The sequence below is a fragment of the Chelonia mydas genome, chromosome 16, assembly GCF_015237465.2.
Source record: "Chelonia mydas isolate rCheMyd1 chromosome 16, rCheMyd1.pri.v2, whole genome shotgun sequence".
Classification (NCBI taxonomy): domain Eukaryota; kingdom Metazoa; phylum Chordata; order Testudines; family Cheloniidae; genus Chelonia; species Chelonia mydas.
Genome location: NC_057857.1, coordinates 1,781,247 through 1,801,105, shown reverse-complemented (window position 1 = coordinate 1,801,105; position 19,859 = coordinate 1,781,247). Strand labels below are relative to the sequence as shown.

Here is a 19,859-nt window from a genome sequence, read left to right as displayed (position 1 = left end):
TTGCTCAAGAAACTCCCTGAGAAAGCACAAGAACAAATCCTCACAGACACACCCCTGGAACCCTGACCTGGGACATTCTATCTGCTACCCAAGATCCATAAACCTGGAAATCCTGGACGCCCCATCATCTCAGGCATTGGCACCCTGACAGCAGGATTGTCCGGCTATGTAGACTCCCTCCTCAGGCCCTTCACTACCAGCACTACCAGCTATCTTCGAGACACCACTGACTTCCTGAGGAAACTACAATCCATCGGTGATCTTCCTGATAACACCATCCTGGCCACTATGGATGTAGAAGCCCTCTACACCAACATTCCACACAAAGATGGTCTACAAGCCATCAAGAACAGTATCCCCAATAATGTCACGGCAAACCTGGTGGCTGAACTTTGTGACTTTGTCCTCACCCACAACTACTTCAGCTTTGGGGACAATTTATACCTTCAAGTCAGTGGCACTGCTATGGGTACCCACATGGCCCCACAGTATGCCAACATTTTTATGGCTCACTTAGAACAACGCTTCCTCAGCTCTCATCCCCTAGCCCCCCTACATTACTTGAGCTACATTGATGACATCTTCATCATCTGGACCCATGGGAAGGAGGCCCTTGAGGAATTCCACCAGGATTTCAACAATTTCCACCCAAGCATCAACCTCAGCCTGGATTAGTCCATGAAAGAGATTCACCTCCTGGACACTACAGTGCAAATAAGCGATGGTCACATAAACACCACCCTATAACAGAAACCTACTGACCACTATACTTACCTATATGCCTTCAGCTTTCATCCAGACCATATCACGACTCATTGTCTACAGCCAAGCTCTATGATACAACCGCATTTACTCCAACCCCTCAGACAGAGACAAACACCTACAAGATCTCTATCAAGCATTCTTACAACTACAATACCCACCTCCTGAAGTGAAGAAACAGACTGACAGAGCCAGAAAGGTACCCGGAAGTTACCTACTATAGGATAGGCCCAACAAAGAAAGTAACAGAACGCCACTAGTTGTCACCTACAGCCCCCAACTAAAACCTTTCCAACGCATCATCAAGGATCTACAACCTATCCTGAAGGATGATCCCTCACTCTCACAGACCTTGGGAGACAGGCCAGTCCTTGCTTACAGACAGCCCCCACAACCTGAAGCAAATACTCACCAGCAACCACACACCACACAACAGAACCACTAACCCAGGAACCTATCCTTGCAACAAAGCCCATTGCCAACTGTGTCCACATATCTATGCAAGGGACACCATCATAGGGCCTAACCACATCGGCCACACCATCAGGGGCTCGCTCACCTGCACATTTACCAATGTGATATATGCCATCATGTGCCAGCAATGCCCCTCTGCCATGTACACTGGCCAAACCAGACAGTCTCTACGCAAAAGAATAAATGGACACAAATCAGACATCAAGAATTGTAACATCCAAAAACCAGTAGGAGAACACTTCAATCTCCCTGGACACTCAACAACAGACTTAAAAGTGGCAATCCTTCAACAAAAAAACTTCAAAAACAGACTTCAACGAGAAACTGCAAACAGGAATTAATTTGCAAACTGGACACCATCAAGTTAGGCTCGAATAAAGACTGGGAGTGGATGGATCACTACAAAAAGTAATTTTCCCTATGCTGAGACTCACACCCCTTCTTGTTAACTGTTGGAAATGGGCAACATCCACCTTGATTGCTTTGGCCTAGTTAGCACTACAAAAGTAATCAACTGTTGAGAATAGGCCACTTCCACCTTAACTGAATTGGCCTCGTTAGCACTGACCCCCCAGTTGGTAAGGCAACTCCCATCTTTTCATGTGCTGTAGTATATATACTGCTTACTGTAACTTTTACTCCATGCATCCGATGCAGTGAGCTGCAGCTCACGAAAGCTCATGCTCAGATAAATTTGTTAGTCTCTAAGGTGCCACAAGTACTCCTTTTCTTTTTGCAGATACAGACTAACACGGCTGTTACTCTGAAAAAAGAACAAGTACATTATCGGATATCTGAATATATCCATTTGTCCTGATGCAGTATCTGACCCAGACTATGTTCACACCATCTGCTCAGCACTGTGATATTCCCATCTTACGGGTGCTCCTGAACTTCTGGACCACCCGCTTTCTGAGTGACTTACAGACACTGTTTCAACAACTTTTGAAATCAGATATAAGTGGAATTCTAGGAAAGCACACTCTGATATGCTTTCCCAATATTCATTGCCTTTGGTGCAAAATCTGCAAGCTCCACAGTGCTGGGAGACCCTGGTAGCTATTTACCAGAAGGAATGAAACAGAAGATACTGTTTCTTGGCCCACTGTAGACTTGGCTCATTTACCCATAAAGGAATGCTCCCTTTCTAGTTAGTTTTGTATATTTCTTCCCTTCCTCTCTTTAAAACCCTGATAAGATAAGAGATGTTACAAGTCACAAGATGTTACAAGTCACATTACAGTTTTCAAAGGAATCGATTTCAGCATGTTAATGTAATGACTGAAACAGTGAAACTGGAGGAGATCAGAGTATGGAGAAGATTGAGGCCTAACACAATCAATAACTATTTTTTAAAAAACCCAAACAATCCAAGAGTATCCAATGCCAAACACAATCTGGATCTATCAGCTGGCAACAAAGTAACCAACCTAACAGACCCTGAGACAAAAAAACCTAGCCTTCAAAACCTACAGACCCTTCCCCATCAGTGTAATCAATAGTTATCAAAATGACAGAGCCATATTAACTATGCCTTATAATTAAAACAGCACATGCTAGGTAGAGAAAGGAGGAACAAAGAAGACTATATCCATGAACATTAAGGTTAAAAGAAGATCTGAAACCAGATGCTAACACTCTTCATGTGCATCTGTGCTATTCTAACTTGTTCACCAACATTTCTAAAGGATATTAGCACATTCCAAAAGACACACTCCTTTGTGAAACCTTTCCCAAGTCCAGGTGGGAAACCTGGAACCTCAAAGCAAGACCAAAGGATGTGAAACCCGAGTACTACAATGGTGTCAGCTGTGCACAGCTCAAGCAGCGCTGCTGATTCAGAAAGGAAGAGTCCTACCTGACAACGGCTGAAGACATCTGCAAGGGATACTTGAACATTGAAGTGCTTTAGAACCTGGAGGGCTTGCTCCTTTGCTTTTTCCGAACAGTCCACAGAGAAACACCTTCCTTCTCCTACCTGGGACTGCAGCTTCAAAAGACAAAATCACACACCAAAGAGAAGCCAATCAATGCACTCACATTGCTGGGATCTGGGCTCATTCCCATATGGTAGCTTTGGTTTTAATAACAAAGTTTGATGCTATTGTGTTAACTCACTAAATTCAGATCTAGCAAACACAGAAGGTAATTTAACACTTAGCCACCTTTGTAAAGAGCTTTGAGCTTGCTGGAGCAATATAATGTTCAGAATATACCACATGACAGCCAGTTTGAATTCCCCTTTAAATTAGATACACAACCGTAGAGGTGCTCTCTAGGATGGAAATGGGGGATTTTATTTAACCATTGCTCTCATACTGAGGCCAGCTGGAAGATTGTACGCTGGTATGAGAAAAAACAAGCTAAGAAATGAGAAGCTAGCACTTGACAATAGCTTGGCACTGTGACATTGCACTCTCTATGATTTTATAACAATATGCTAATGAGTGTGAATATAATGTAACTGGAATATGCTTCATGCAAAAGGTCTCTTGTAAGGTATCATTACAAAGCTTATAATCTACTGAGTATGGTCATCCTATTTGTATAAATGTATCACTCTTGTATCTGAAACTAGAAATATGAAACATAACTCTGAGGTCCTATTGTAGTTATGCAAAGTGTGGGCCATTAATGGTGATTTAGAATCTTAATGGCTCCCATTAACCAGGACAATTACCTGTAGATGGCTCTGTTTTACTTGTAAGTCTTCCTGTGTACCTGTGGGCTGGCAAGTGGGTAATGAAGTCTTACACTGACATGTGATCATGTCACCTGAACAGGAATCCATCTTTAACCTGGTGCTTTTCCATTGAGAAGAGGGGTGGGAACCCAGAGGGACAAAGGATTCCCGCCTTACGTAAAAGATATGTAAGTGGGTGGAACAGAACAAGGGGGCGGCCATCATGAGAAATCCCCTAGCTACCACCTGAGCTGGAACAAGGGCTGTACCATGGGAAAGGATTGTGCCCAGACTAGGAAGGTGTCCAGTCTGTGAAAGAAACTTATTGAACATCTCTGAGGGTGAGATTTATCTGTAATCAGTTTTATTACTGTACTAGACTTAGACTTGCGTGTTTTATTTTATTTTGCTTGGTAATTCACTTTGTTCTGCCTGTTTACTACTTGGAACCACTTAAATCCTACTTTTCTGTATTTAATAAAATCGCTTTTTTACTTATTAATTAACCAGAGTATGTATTAGGGGCAAATAATGGGGGGCAAACAGCTGTGCATATCTCTCTATCAGTGTTATAGAGGGTGAACAATTTATGAGTTTACCCTATATAAGCTTTATACAGGGTAAAACAGATTTATTTGGGGTTTGGACCCCATTGGGAGTTGAGCATCTGAGTGTTAAGGATGAGAACACTTCTTAAGTTGCTTTCAGTTAAGTCTGCAGCTTTGGGGCACGTGGTTCAGGACCCCTGGGTCTGTGCTGGAGCAGACTGGCGTGTCTGACTCAGCGAGGACAGGGTGCTGGAGTCCCAAGCTGGCAAGGAAAGCAGGGGCAGAATTTGACTTGGCACATCAGGTGGCAGCCCCAAGGGGGGTTTCTGTGATCCAAACCCGTCACAGACACCCACTTCACCTTCCTAAGTTTAATCTGCACTGCACCTTTTTACCTCGAGTTAGCTGGTTGCCATTTAGCTTGGGTAGTAACTGTGGCCACTCCCCACTACGTGTGTTTCCACAGACAGGTTTAGCACAGATGTTTGTATCCTGGCACACATTTAGGGAACGTCCAGACTAGCCTTTGTAAATGTGTTAACTACTTTGAGGTAATTGGCAATCAATTAACTTTAGTAAACAAGCCTAGTGTTTACTAGTGTATAATCCTGCTGTCATTTTGTAACATACACAAGGGACGTACAAGTGCTATGTATCAAATGGCAGCAGTCAATTCCAAATACAATACTCTACATCCTAAAGTAGTTATTTTCCTAGTGCAGTTCCCTCCCTCTGCCTCCTACCAATGGGTCTGATTGTGAAGTATCTGTGGAGACAGGAGAATTGTTAAAAGTAGAGTCAATGGAAGCTCCACTTCTGTTATGACTGCAGCACTGAGCCCTAAATAACCAGACAAAGGCCACGTCTATACGATCACTTATGCCAGCAAAATTTATGTCGCTCAAGGGTGTTAAAAAAAACACTCCCCCTACGACATAAGTTTTGCCGGCATAAGTGGTAGTATGCATAGCGCTATGTCGGTGGGAGAGCTTCTCTCGCCATCACAGCCACCAGCACTCCTGGAGGTGGTTTTATTATGACAATGGGAGACCTCTCTCCCGTCAGCATAGAGCGGCTACATGAGTGATCTTACAACAGTGCAGCTGCATCAGTCCAGCTGTAAGCTCATTAGTGTAGATGTGGCCTCAGTATTTAAAGGGTTCTCTCATGCACCCAGCAACAAACTGTATTAACTAGTAAACCCGCAAGGTAGATTCTATGATTACTCCAGCTCCAGGTACAAACAGAAAGTGAAGACAGGTAGGACTTTTTGTATCTGCAGTCTGGAATCTGTCGTCCTCACAATCCCCAGCGGTTTTACTACTCTAAATGAATTTGTGGGTCACAAGACAGGGCACGTGACCTTCTACAATGGGTACTGTATCATTTCAACTACTGAATGCTATAGTTAAACATATCCCCCCCAACATTGCATTAATGGTATTTGGGAGGGTAATTGCATTCTGTTTCATTGAGGGATATGGGCATTTGCTATGGGGCTGAGTGCAGGGGCTGTTTTATTTTTTTTTCAGACACATAAAGCAACTCAAGCTTTCCAAACTGGGCTGTGTTTGGCATTTCCAGCCTATCTCCTCCAAGCCTAAAGAAAAGCTCCAAAGCATAGAGCAGCAGATAATGGTGTCAGTACTGATACAGCCAAGAACAGGAATCTCTTTTTACTCCTTGGTGAAATGGATGGGAAGGTGATTGCATTGAATCATGATGGATAAGCCGGACAGAGCCACTTTGTTCTGGGATGTGTTTGCTTTATTTTATATTTTGAGATGCAGTGTAATTTCTCTCACCTCTGTTGAATATAAGCGTAAAGAAACTTATTCCCATCCCTCTGAACATCCAGAGCTAGAACAAGCCTTACAAAATCCTTTATATGTCAATGGCGTTCAGTACAGAAACAGATGAAAAGTCAGTCCAGCTGTTGCTTTTCACTATTTGACTTTTCCTCTCCTCCACTTTATGCAACCCAGTCCATGAAATGACACTACACAAGAGAAATGCCAGAAACACTTAGCACTTACTGTCTGATATGGGAGTCCAGAAGTTAAAATGACCCTTCCTTCCTGCCTCGCAATCTGTGAACGATGGAAAAGCCATAATTAACACGGGTAAAAAATACCAATGAAAAATACCTCCCAATCAGATCATATTAAAAAACAAACACATTTGGTGACACAGATTCCATGCCATAAAGCCTCCAACATGAATGAAATGAGCCTCACACCCTTGTGAGATAGGGCAGAGCTATGGGGAACAAAGGCACAAAGACTTGTCCAAGCTCACACAGGAAGTCTGTGGCAGAGCTTATCTCATGACTTCCAGACCAATCCTTAACCACAAGACGATCATTCCAGGACAGAGTTTGTTCCGAATGCTTGAGGGGTTCCCAAGCCGTCATCTTGATGTTCGTGATTTGGTGAGATTCATTTGGAATGCTTTGGTAACGAAACAGGCGAGTGACTCTAGAACCGAGATGCTTCACAAAGATGAAAATGTGCCTGATCTCTGTGTGACAGAGCAGTATCCCCACCTGTAAATGTTCTACAGGCTGCTGGGGTAGATTTCCCCTCCCCTTAGGTACTGTATATGGATTTACGTTTCACTCCTAACAGAGGCTGCACTCTGAACTAGGAATGGGGTTACCTCTCATCTCTATGCCTTGCCCTGTGTTCTGTTAGAGTCCTTACTCTCTCTCTATGTATCCGACCTCAAGACATTGGGGCCTCTCCTCTGGTTAGGAGTCTGGGAAGCTCCCTCTAGCTCCTATCAACACTAGTCCTTATGCTGGCAAAAGGAAATGCCTAGAGATCAACGCAGTACAGTCTCTCTACTTTCACCCCAGAATGAGCTGGGCTGTCACTAAGTGTAAACAGGAAAGGCAAAGCTTTAGAAATTAAATTGTGTGTTTTTTAAAACCACTTCAACTCTCTCTCAACTACAAACCATTGCATGTTCTTCTTGGGCCCATCCAGTCTAGAGAAACACATTAGAAGAGAGAAATCCCTGAAGTCATAATCTCCCTTTGCAGTTGATTCATCCATGATTCAGCTAGGTACTATTTATCATTATTATATCTTGAGGAGCTTGCCCATCCCATGGAACATGATAAGGGTGGACTACACAGAGCTTTGTTCCGAACATGTCTTGCCAGAGGGCCCTTTTTATTCTTACCTTTGTACAGTTACTAGCTACCACCACTAGGCTGAGAGAGCACTCAAGGCCACCCCCTAACATGCTGGATGGTGCTCTGACGCAGACAACAAGCTTACTCTCTTAGTAAGGCACAGGTCTCCAGAGGAACTGGGGCCATGGGAGTGAAATCACCAGGTCAGCTCCAACTCACACTCTTTAGTGAGCATTACAAAACAGCACCAGGAAATCCAGAATGTGACTGGCTGATGGTGAATCACTGCTACAGCTTATGGCACATTAGTGCCTGCCCTGCTGGACCTTTATCACTCAATTAAATTACAGGGATTTGCCAACAAGGGAAAAGAGATCTCTTAAATTCCTTCAGACCTATGTGTACTTCAAAATAAGTCTGAGGATTTCACAGCGGGAACACTCCATTCAGACTTCCTGCTGCTGGGGTTAATTAGTTCAAGCTCGATAAAAGCCCCTTATCTAAATGGCACTGGAAAGGCAAGGCAAGTCACATAAATAAAAATAAGAAAAGCAATATTTTTTCCTGAAATGTTTGTCGGCTTTTGTAGCAATGCCTGGCTGAAGTGCACAAAGGCCAGAGGAGCCTACCTTAGACGGAAACCAATGGGAAACATAATTCAAGGAGAAGAGCATGTTCTCTCCTCTTCATAGAGAGAAATAAACAAATGGAACTCCAGTACTAACTGGCCAGGAGTCAAGTAAAAGGACAGACACCAAACTCCAGGCTCTAGCAGCAAGCTGGAGTGGGCCAGTGCACAGCACTCTGGACCAGGAGTCAGGGGATATGGCCTGTTCCCAGCTCTCCCAGGAAACAGAGGGGTGACTTTGACTAAGTCACTTCACCTCTCTGGGCCTCAGCTTCACACTCAGGAGAGCAGGGATGATGATACAGACCTGTCTTTGTAAGGCACTTTGAGCTCTCTGGAGGAAGAACTCTGTATAAGAGCTAGCTACTAGTATTTATTACTTGAAAAGGCACCACATGCCAAAAGGACTATCCTGTTCTGCTGTGGAGCTGCTTTCAATGGCACTAGCTATGGAATAAGTATAGCGTTCTTCAATATGAAAGCACAACCTAGGTGCGGTAGGTGTTGTGCAAGCTTCGTTGTACAGTGTTATCTGTGCATCTCAATCCACACCTGCACCCAGTTGCTATGCCAGGCCCTGCAAATGTATCTCATGCTAGCCAGCAACACTCATGAGCCTTAAACAACTATAAATATGCTTTAGTCCTGACCTGCTGTGCGTTTGCTATACCTCTGACCTGCTATATCCCTGCTATTTGAATCCTAGATTTCTCCTAAGCACACATTCCTGAAAATGAGCAACGGCTCCAAATCCCGACAGTAGTTTCATAACACTGGCTTATGAACCAGACCAAAACCACCCAACTCATCTGTACCAAGATCACACAGACATTGGGTTTGGTGTGAATTTAGGGAGCAGTATTTCCCAAACCACAGGAGGGATATTGCTGTACCACTACCATAAGCATTATTCCAAGAGGGTACAGTGCAAACCCAGAGATGCAGGCTTGCATCTTGCTTTTAAGCAACATCTCAGATAAAATCCAAAAGCTGAGACCATCCACTTAGTAATATTCACAGTTGCTTTAGCAACTGGTGCTGGAAAAACAATAGGAAGCAAATGCAAGGCTATTCAAGGGGCCTTGCTTGGCAAATGAGTTGCTAGAATGATCTTTGCAATGTGAGAGCAAGAAAGATGTACGTGTGTGTATGTACGTGTAATAATGACATAATTGAAATAACTGTAATGGAAAAACAAACCCTGACTTTGCGTGTGCATGCTGTGGGCCCAGGTGACACTGGTGGGTTATTGTGATAGCATCTTTCAAACACACCAAGCCCTGGTGATCACTCTTCAAATCTCTCTCCTGTTTCTGGGAGAGCTGCTTGCTGACTTTCTGTGTGCGCAATGTTCAGCATTCGATTTTTATTTAAATCATGATTCTCAGATATAAAGGGGGCAGAGATATCCATTTTTATCTCTGATTATCCAAGCACACATCAAAGCTTCTGCAATGCAGTAACTCTCCAAGGGCTTTTGATAGCGAAAGGATGTTTGCCCTGTCACCATAGAGAGTACAATCTGAAACATCCTGTCCAGAGTATGATAAGGCATCAGAAGGAGAAGAGACGGATTGGGGGGCGGGGGGGTAGATGAGGGATAGCTAGTGTGTTTTAATGACTCATGTAAGTCAGGAATGAGATATTAATTATTTCTTCAGAAGTTAAGGACCGCTCAGGATTCCAGCCAAGCAGACATCTGAAGAAGAAACTTCCTGTACACTAGGCCTGGTCATCACAGCATATCTGATAGCAACATATTGTGTGGGCTGGATATCTCCATTTCTGTCATAGCAGAAATATGTGTGAAATGAAAAAGTGTGTGTCTCTTTCCTCCTAGCCACAGGGGGTCAGACAGAGTGGCTATGGGAGTCCAGATTCAGTGCTAGCCACCTCAGCACATTTTACAGGTACTTCCTTCTTGAATGTTCAATTCTGATTCATTTCTAGACATCCTGGAGTTGTTTAGCCAGGCTGGGTGTATGCGTACCCCATATTAGCAAGCTAGGAAGTTTCCTGATATTTTATCCTGGAAATCTTCACTCACATGCAGCACAGTCCTGCTTTGATTATGTTCCCTCTCGGGTGTCTAAGAAACAAGCCAGACAAATTATTTCCCTTCCTGTGGTTCTATCCCATTATCGACCAAATGCCTTCTGGGCCTCAGTCTTTTGCCCTAGCCGTGATGGGCACTGCACCATTATAAATACTCGTAAACTACTGGTCACACCTCATGCACTTTTATTCTTTTAATTGCTTGGCAGCTCCCAGCACTGCTGTCCATGACGGAAGAGTGCAGCTATGAACAAGCCTCGAGATCACAGAGCTCTAAGGTGCCCCAAGTACTCCTTTTCTTCATGCAAACAGGGTTTGGTCCCACCCTCTCTCCCCAGGAAGTGGAAAGCATAGCCAAAATGATAACCATGGCCAGGTCTGCGAGGCCACTTGTGACAGTACTGAGACAGACAATGGGGTGTTAGCACAGGAACAGGATAAGTGTGTAGCAGGCAATGCTCCCAGGCTCGTTGGGCACAGAGGAATATTAATACCAGCTGAAATCACATTCGTTTAAACACTGTGCTTTCCCTACATGGTGACAACTAAAGCAACCCAACCAAGACTGACCTCAGCGGCTTTTCTGTGGTTGTCATCATTCTCTAGCATGCGGACGTCCACTCCGAGGCAGCGAAGGTGGCGCCCAAGTCCCTGCAGCATGTTATCACAGACCACGCTGAACTCCTTCGGGGAGACAGAAGGAGGGGGACGCAAGGCCGCCAGGCCAATCACTTTGGCTTGCTACAGAAAAAACAGACAGTCAGGGTTGACTGAAGTTTGTTTATTTTAGTTCAAATGTCTGCTGCCTGGAGAGTCCCCTGAGACACCATCCCATCTTTGGGAGGCTGTATTAATGTAGCAGGGAACCTAATCAGGGTACTTGGGGCTGCAACCCCAAACCAGCCTCCAACGCTCAGCTTTGCTTCTAGTATCTTCAAATTAATAGGCCAGGTTGCTTGAAAGACCTGTTTACAGTCTGTAGGTGGTGACAGAGCTTAGAACAGGGAGCGGCTGCAGGGGGCATTATTATACGCAGTATCGCGGCTGCAGGGGCCGTTATTATACGCAGTATCGCGGCTGCAGGGGCCGTTATTATACGCAGTATCGCGGCTGCAGAAGAAGTAGGGGTCACCAAATGAAATAGGCAGCAAGTTTAAAATGAACAAAAGGCAGTATTTCTTCAAACAGTGCACAGTCAACCTGTGGGACTCTTTGCCAGAGGATGCTGTGAAGGCCAAGACCATAATAGGGTTGAAAAAAGACCTAGATAAGTTCATGGGGAATAGGTCCATCCATGCCTATTAGCCAGGATGGGCACGGTTGCAAAACCATGCTCTGAAGTCTCCCAGGCCTCTGCTTGCCAGAAGCTAGGAATGGGCAACAGGGGATGGATCACTTGACGATTACCTGTTCTGTTTATTCCCTTTAAAGCGTCTGGCATTGGCCACCATCAGAAGACAGGATACTGGTCTGACCCAGTATGGCCATTCTTATTTTCTTATCTCAGATACCAGTGGGTGGTCGCTGTGAGTATATGCTCACTTTTCAACGGTGACACAGTATGAAGATATTTACACTGTTAAATCTATGTTGCTGCCTTTTCTCAAAGAGACTTGAAGCTCTCTGGGGCAGGGCTTCTCCCACTTCGTACTTGTGCAATGCCCAGCACAATAGAGCCTGGATCTCAGTGGGTCCCTGGACACTACTGTAATAAACATCAACAATAGTCACTTGACTAATTAATTGGATTGTACAGGTGACAATGATGGATCCTGAGTTCACAAGGAAGTCCAAGCCTGTAAAACTTATTGTAGCAACCTTTGCAGCAATAGCCCAGATATGTTTAATTTACAATATTCCCATTAGTTTAGGATAGTAAATTTTGCTGAAAAACCTTGTATACAAATAGAAAGATGCTAACATCAATGGCAACTTGCTATGTTGTTTGTATTTCTAAACGACATTTTCCAGGGGAGGAAATAAATGCACTGACCTATGCAGGGAACCTTGTGTTTAACCCCACTAGTGCCAGTACTCATTTCCCCAGTGAAATAGGAAAGTGAGAAGGATTTTTGCTACCCCAGGACTAGAGAAAGGCCTGCAGACAGGCTTGACAGGCATGGCTAATAGCCTGCTTGAGAGGTGAGGCCACTGTATACTTTGAAGAGATTGGGAGCAATGTATAGTTCTTTGAAGATGTTTACAAACCTGCTTGGAAGGTGATGGCATTTCTTGTTGATTCAGCTGCTTCTTTGCCCTGGGTTTTGTGGTAGGTTTACCCACCAGGCTCTCAGTGAGATCTGAACACAGGCCAAAGCCTAACGGATCTTCACACAGTTTCTTATACACCTCCAGCAAGCAGTACGCATCAGAAGCTACAAAACAGAATATGCCCATCAGTTTGGTTTTGACCAAAATAGAAAGAGAGGCTTTTGTGATGAAAATAAGAGGGACTTCACCTATACAAATGCAACTACATCCAATCGCTCTTGGTAGCTGCAGTTATCTAGCACTGTATCTTACAGTCTTGTATAGATTCAGTAAATATAATAATCAAACAGGCTTTGACCCAGAATCCCATTTCATCAGTCCAGAACTAGCACAAATGTGGTATCTTTCCCCTCGCAGAATTCAAAGAGACGGAGCCACAGTCAGCCTTGACACAAAGAAGCTGCAACTCCCACTGTTTGAGACGTTCAATTCTAACTTGAGGATTTAGCCACGCAGCCCCCATTCATTTCAATGGAAATTGTGTGACAAAATCTCCTAGTCAGCTATGCATATCTCAAACACTGACCTGAGTGGGAGTTGCCTCTGCTTACAGAAGGACTGAATTTAACACTGGGCTGGTACTGTTTTACCACTCCGTGGATTTCCGCTGTCTCACTGTGACTCATCTCTGGATTTATACCTACAGTTCACATTGACCTGCCTGGACCAAGGCCCCTATAGTATAGCTCCAAACGCCATCCATGCCCATTTTGAATTCAGTGCATCCTTGTGATATACAGGACATAATAATGGTTTCCCAGAAAAGCTGTGTGCAGTGAAATGAAGCAGAAGGAAGTGGACTTTTTTTCCTTTTCAACTATTCAGAGGAGTTTCCATTGAGATTATATTTCATCAGAGTAATTTGACTGGTAAAGAAATTCTTTTATCAGAGAAACAATGATTCATTGGACAGCTTACGCTCCAGCCATCAAAACTAGGTCCATAAAAGGACAAACAAAACATGTGCTGGCTTCTTTGAACAGGAACTAATCTGCAAAGCCATTTTCCTCTCTGCTAGTTAACATTTTTTCAGCATCTATACATCTAATGAAATGCGGGCCCATGACAGAGCTGTCCATAGCACCTTGCTCTACAGTTACATGCTAACCAGACCTGCATAGAGGATTTGTTCCTCCCGCAGCGGCCGTTTCTCCCAGTTGGAGAGCTGCTCAGTTTTATTAAGAGGTTTCCCCAGGACATGCTGCACCAGCAGACTGAGCCCTCTTTCTGGCTGCCTGAACCCTCTGTCTCCACAGCTCTTCTCCTGTGACAGTACATCAACTTGAAGGCTGCTCTTCCTCCAGCATTTCTGTAACTGAAGGGGGAGAGAAAGATGCAAAACAAACAGATTTCAAAACAGATCCTGAAAATATCACATGTTGCAGTGGGGTGGAAAGCACAATCAAGGCATGTGGTCAGGGAGTAATCCTAATGTAATCACCTTTCACTTCAGTAAAGGTACACACAGCCCTGCTATCTCAGACAAGGGCTGGCATGGCAAACTGGATACCTGAACAGATATTGGATATTTGCTTGACAAACACACTTGTTGGAAGTGAACTTGGTTTCAAAGCCTGGAAGGGAAACAACAGCCTAGTTTGACTGCATCATAACGGGAGCGCTTTTTTGAATTTTTTTATTTCATGCTTTTTATTAAAGCAAAGTTACAATAAAATGTTAACAAAATACATTGTACATTACCTATTACTTAGTCAGGACCAAGTTCATATTCAAAGAACCTGGCTAAAGATTCTGGCTTGCTGACTGTGGAGCCCTCCTCCTCTGAGTATGCTAAAAAGGGTGACCAAATTTCTCCTGGAGCATTTTCCTAAGATGTTAAGAAGTTGGGTCAGGGAGCGTCTCTTCTCACGCGTTTGCAGAGCACCCAGAGGAGAGAGTCCCTGAGCCAACTGAGACCACTGCGCACTAACACAATACAAATAATAAAGAAATAATAACCACAGAACCCCAGCATCTTCCTCCCCATTTTGTTTTTTTCTGAGCTAATGTGTTAAACAGAAAAGGTGCCTCAGGATTAGAGTAAACAATGACAATTCTGAAATGTCCCTCACTCAGTCTGGATAGAACTAAGGCTATGACTACCTGTGGACACTAGAGTTTCCCCAGCACTTCCTGAGTTATGACGACAACCCCAGGAGTTTGGCTAAATCCCAACCTACCTCCTTAAATTCCCCCTGCAGTTTCAAACAGATGCAATTTTTTATTTTCTTACTGAAATTACTGCATGCTGCTGCACAGCTACTGAGTTCTAACCTAGAGCCAGCTGCATTTCAGTAGCAGATGAGTGCACATCCTGTACTGCACTGACTCTACAGCTCCATGCTCTTAATAAGGAGCTGTCTATGAAATCCATAACAACTCTATGGACACTACCAAATGTTAGAATAATGAAACTTTTATAACTTTTATAATAAACTTTTATAAGTTTTATAAATTCTGCAAGAATTTGCTCATAGCAAGTATGAGTGTGATGGCTGTGTTCAAAAAGACCCCCTTGGTGAATGGACCTCTGGCTCCATTTTAGTTCCTTTCATAAAGGTAAAGTGGAGAGCTATTAAAATACCCAGCCATGTCTTTTTAGCTAATCAAAACTGAATGCTTGTGTCTCTCTCTAAAGAATTACATCACCCCAGGAACTAGAGATGGAAAAGACCTATTAGGTCATCTAGCCATCTCCCTGCCAATATAGGATGCAGAAAGACAACGCTGTGAAATAATGACAGTTATCTTCCAGTATAGTCAAGAGAAGGCATTTTTCAAATCTTCAGATTCCCATTCTTACTTGTTTATCTACTGCAAGCAGGTCCACTATGCCTTGCACCTGCTTATCCATTTCTTTAAAAGCAGAGCATGTAGCAGCTAGGCTGTGCAGGTCTCCGGACATCCCATAACCTGCAGAGACAAAGCCTCAAATCACACAGATAGAAAAATGAGTTCTGAGTACTGGTGCATGGCAGGCTAACCTGAAAGCTCTGGGTTCTGGTTCCAGGTGTGCTAACCCAGAAAGATATCAGTTCTGGTATTGGGTGGGTTAACCCAGAGAGCTATGGGTTCTAGTAGCAGATGAGCTAACCCAGAGAGCTATGGGGTTCTGGTTCCATGTGGGCTAACTTGGAAAGCTCTGGGTTCTGGTACTGGGTGCTCTCTTAATTAGCCTGATTTGATTTCTGGTACCGAGTGGGCTAACCCCAAGCATCGTGGGTCCTGGTACTGGGTGGACTAACCCAGGGAATTGTGGGTTCTGGTATGGAGCAGGCTAACCCAGACAGATATTTGTTCTGATACCAGATGGGTTAACCCACAGACTTGTAGTTTCTGGTGTGGGGCAGGCAGTGGTGGAAGCTGTTCATCTAATATAGAGGGCTCCCAAAGCGATAAGAGAAGAATGTTCTAAGACCCTGTTCTAACTGGACTACATTACACCCTACTGGGGAAGGCCCCATGTATAGAGGGCAGGGAAGATGAAGTTCCTGTTGTTCCTATGTATGTGAAGTAGTGAGAAAGGCTGACAGTTCCTGCAGTGGAAAGCAGAGCATAGGGGAAAGCTTAAGTTACCTAGTTTAATGATGGTTGGATCTGAGAAGAGGGTCTGGACAAAGTGAGAAAGCTCCTCCATCTCATCTGGCTTGAGGAGCTGCAACAAATCCAGGAGGAACACCTGCTCCTCGATAGCAATCTGCATCACCGAGACGCGTGGCTTTCCCACCACTCCAAATGACGGCCTCCACTCCATGTCGATGCCAACAACCTGGCCGGGCTGCAGCACATACAAAAGGCTTTCTTTACTCAGGGCTTGTCTACACGGGACATAGACTGGAACAGTAATTGTGGAACAGCTCCCTGGCTGGACACTCTACTCTGGACTAAGAGTGACTTTATTGCAGAATAATTACTCTGTTTTGGAAGTGCACTAATTATTGTGAATAAAGTGGATTTTATCCAGATTACAGTGTCCCATGAGAAGTTTTTCCTGGTAGCTCGGGGTGAGCAAACTTTTTGGCCCAAGGACCACATCTGGGTATGGAAATTGTATGGTGGGCCATGAATGCTCATGAAATTGGGGGTTGGGGTGCAGGAGGGGGTGAGCACTCTGGCTGGGGGTGCAGGCTGTGGGGTGGGACCAGAAATGAGGAGTTCAGTGTGCAGGAGGAGGCTCTGGACTAGGGGAGGGGGTTGGGGTGTGGGTGATGGGGGGGATGAAGGCTCTGGCGGTGGTGCGGGCTCTGGGGTGGGGCCAGAAATGAGGAGATCAGTGTGCAGGAGGGGGGTCCTGGCTGGGGCAGAGGGTTGGGGCATGGGAGGGGTTCAGGGGTGCAGGCTCTGGGTGGCACGCATGGAGTGGCCTCCAACCCTGCTCCCCGGCTGGAGCATGGGAGCAGGGCAAGCCCCAGACCCCGCTCCCCACTGGGAGCTCGAGGGCCGGATTAAACTGGTTGGAGGGCCGGATGTGGCCCGTGGGCTGTAGTTTGCCCACCCCTGTGATAGCTTATTCCACAATAGCTATTCCAGTCAATCTCCAAGCCCACAGGCCTCAGAGATTTCCCACAGAAAGTGCCAGGCATGCTCTTGCTACTCCTGACATAGGCTGACATGTATTTGATGATGAAGGTCACAAATATTCCACCCCATGTTACATAATTGACACTAAAAAACCAACAGCAGGGAGATGCTTACCTGCAGCACCTTCTCCCTCCACCTCAGTATCCCTTCCCATGTCTGCAGAAAGTGAATGTTCTCCCTGGGAATGGGGATCTGGTAATAACCCTCCTTCCTATCCTCTTCATAGTCATCCACTGTGCTCTCAGCATCTTCTACCCTGCACAAAACAAGAGCCAGCAACTTTTAACAGGGCCATCCTAAGATTTCAGGGCCCAAGAGACATCAGAAAGTCCTAGAACCCCTCTCCTCACATCCCTGTCACCTCCTCTCACTCCATCTCTCTTCTCTCTCCACTTTCTCTGACCCTTTCCTTACTCTACTCTTTCTTTCTGTTCCTTTCAGCCTTGACTCACCTTCTCTCCCTCATCCCCTGCCCCTAAAATCACCAAAAAACATCAGTGTATGTGAGACAGAGATGGAAGCTTGGAGCACAAGTCCATTCCATCAATAACACATACACATTGGAAGTAGCCTCCAGACTAGAAAAGCCTCCCAAACCCAGACTTCTCATCATGCATTACTCACACTCCATTCTCTTTCCCAGAACTGATGTGACCTTGAAGCCAGCAAGTGAGCTCCGACTTCGAAGATAGCACATTGAAAGGACTCGACTTCCAGCCCCTCACCATGAACCCAGGAACCCACTAGCTGGCATGGCCCCATGCACGTGGACAGGCTGGCTCTGACCTGCTTAGGGCCCAAACCAGAGCTTCGGTTTTCTCATTAGACAGGAACAGGCAGAGAATCACAGGCTGCCCCACCTACAGCAGGATTTCCACCACCTAGGGGCCATTGCCTCTGGCTCAAGAGGCCTCCTCTTCCATTGAGCTTAGAGTGGGATGGCTCATAAAGGGTTCACTGACCTCTCCTTCCTATGCCAGTTTCCCCCAGCCCTTTCCCTGTACAGCATCTGCACCTGTTATTCCCTCTGTTCTATGGAGCTGAACAGACAAAAACCCCTAGAAGGTTTTCACACTACTCCACCACCTCCCTGCACTTTGGGGTCTAGGTGCTAAGAACAGTGGTAAGCTGAACTCACACTCAGACTGAGATTCCCCACCTGTTTCACTCTCCTACACTAAGACTTCAGGCAGTGCCCCAGAGAGAGTCGTAATGCGAGTGCATTAACACCCTGGCACTGTTAGGGAGATGTCTGCAGAAATGGGGTTTGTGAGTTATTGTGGATTTCCTAGAACAGAATCTTACACAGCACGAGTTGGTTCCCCATACAGCAGAGGTTCTTGCAATAGCTTTGTAAATGCTATAATAGCTTTGTTCTTGTGAACCTTCCAGATGATGCAATCAAAGGAAAGTAAGAGTAAGAGAAAAACAGCTATTTTGTACGTATCATGAATTTCTGGCTAGTCTCTTTCCCACAGAGACTTTAAATGGTTTATTATTTGAGAAAATATTTACTAACCTTGTGTTTCAGGGACTGTGTGACTAATTTTGTAACATAGCAGCTTGGTGCTGTGCAAACATTCCCTCGCAGAGATGGTATGTGTGCACGGTGAAGTCAATATTTGTGTAAAATATTTAATGAAGGTGTGAAATCTCATCTCTCCCGGAATATTCTGATCTGCACAGCTCAAGAGGAGCATGTGGTGGGACCAGCAGCAGAGGTGATGTCATCATTCATACTCTGATACCATCTCTTTCCCTTGCAGCGTGAACGCCCTCTGTGGGAACCTGCTGCTAGATTGTTTCAAGTGCTAAGAAAAGAGAAGTGGCTACATTTGGATCCAGGGCTCCATGGACTGCAAAGTACTTCACCATGGTGGGTTAGGATTCTTATCCTAGGAAGACTGCGGTACAGAGGGCTTCACTTACCCATCCAAATACACTGTGAATGGCGGAGCTGGCATATGCCATTGAGGTTACTGACATGCTGAGTTCTGATGTTGGTTTCCTGCCACAGTGCATGCCCGGAGTTTGTGGCTCTCTCGCAGGCATGGGCCCCTCCTGCCCGCTGTTTGGGGGCTTACCTTGCATGCAAAGAAAGGTCATGCGCTGCCAGTAAGGTACTGCCCCCCGCCAGGGGCAGTCTCCTGCAGGCCCAGATTTCAGTGTCTCCTGAGCATAGCTGCTGTGCTTCCCTTTCCACTGGGCTCTGTGCCCTTTGCTGGCTGGTGATGAGGTGGGGGCAGGCTATCATCTGTCTCCCGTGGCAGAGGCTAGCGGCTGCAGGACTGATAACGCTATGTAGTCCATGAGTCCCCAAGTGCAAGGCTGCCATTGCACCCAGGCTACTCAGCGAGACAGCCCAGAGCTCTCCTGCTTTGTACTAAACATTCAGGGCCAGATCCTCTTCCTTGTGCAAAGTCCAAGTAAATGCACGGGCTGCTTGGGGGAAAGAATATCTCTTTCCTTGGCCGCAGTGGGCTGGTAGAGCCAGCAGCAGCTTCTTGAGAGACCAGAGGACTGCAACAGCCTTGACTGAGGCTCTGCACACCTGCAGGAATCTGGCTGCTGCGACAATCTGGCTGGTGGACAAGCATAGGAGCGTATGGATCCACGTGCCTCCTCCAGCTTGGCTCGTATCCAAAACACCTCCCCATGCTCTCATGGTTTAAGCCCCATGGAACACATTTTCACCGCAGATGGGAGTCGTGGACACCA

The 19,859-nt window shown here is 45.4% G+C and overlaps 1 protein-coding gene across 9 annotated transcripts in view; it reads right to left on the bottom strand.

Annotated features, from left to right (window-relative positions):
- Window positions 1-19,859, bottom strand: part of EXD3 (exonuclease 3'-5' domain containing 3) — a 523,135-nt gene that overhangs the window by 295,816 nt on the left and 207,460 nt on the right. For all 9 annotated transcript variants that reach the window (XM_043530801.1, XM_043530804.1, XM_043530800.1 and 6 more), the window contains 8 exons: window positions 17,256-17,397; window positions 16,137-16,338; window positions 15,364-15,473; window positions 13,674-13,875; window positions 12,498-12,664; window positions 10,860-11,030; window positions 6,504-6,557; window positions 3,095-3,226 (listed from right to left, as the gene is read on the bottom strand). In XM_043530801.1, the coding sequence (XP_043386736.1) occupies window positions 3,095-3,226; window positions 6,504-6,557; window positions 10,860-11,030; window positions 12,498-12,664; window positions 13,674-13,875; window positions 15,364-15,473; window positions 16,137-16,338; window positions 17,256-17,397 (1,180 nt within the window). The remainder of the gene's footprint in view (window positions 1-3,094; window positions 3,227-6,503; window positions 6,558-10,859; window positions 11,031-12,497; window positions 12,665-13,673; window positions 13,876-15,363; window positions 15,474-16,136; window positions 16,339-17,255; window positions 17,398-19,859) is intronic.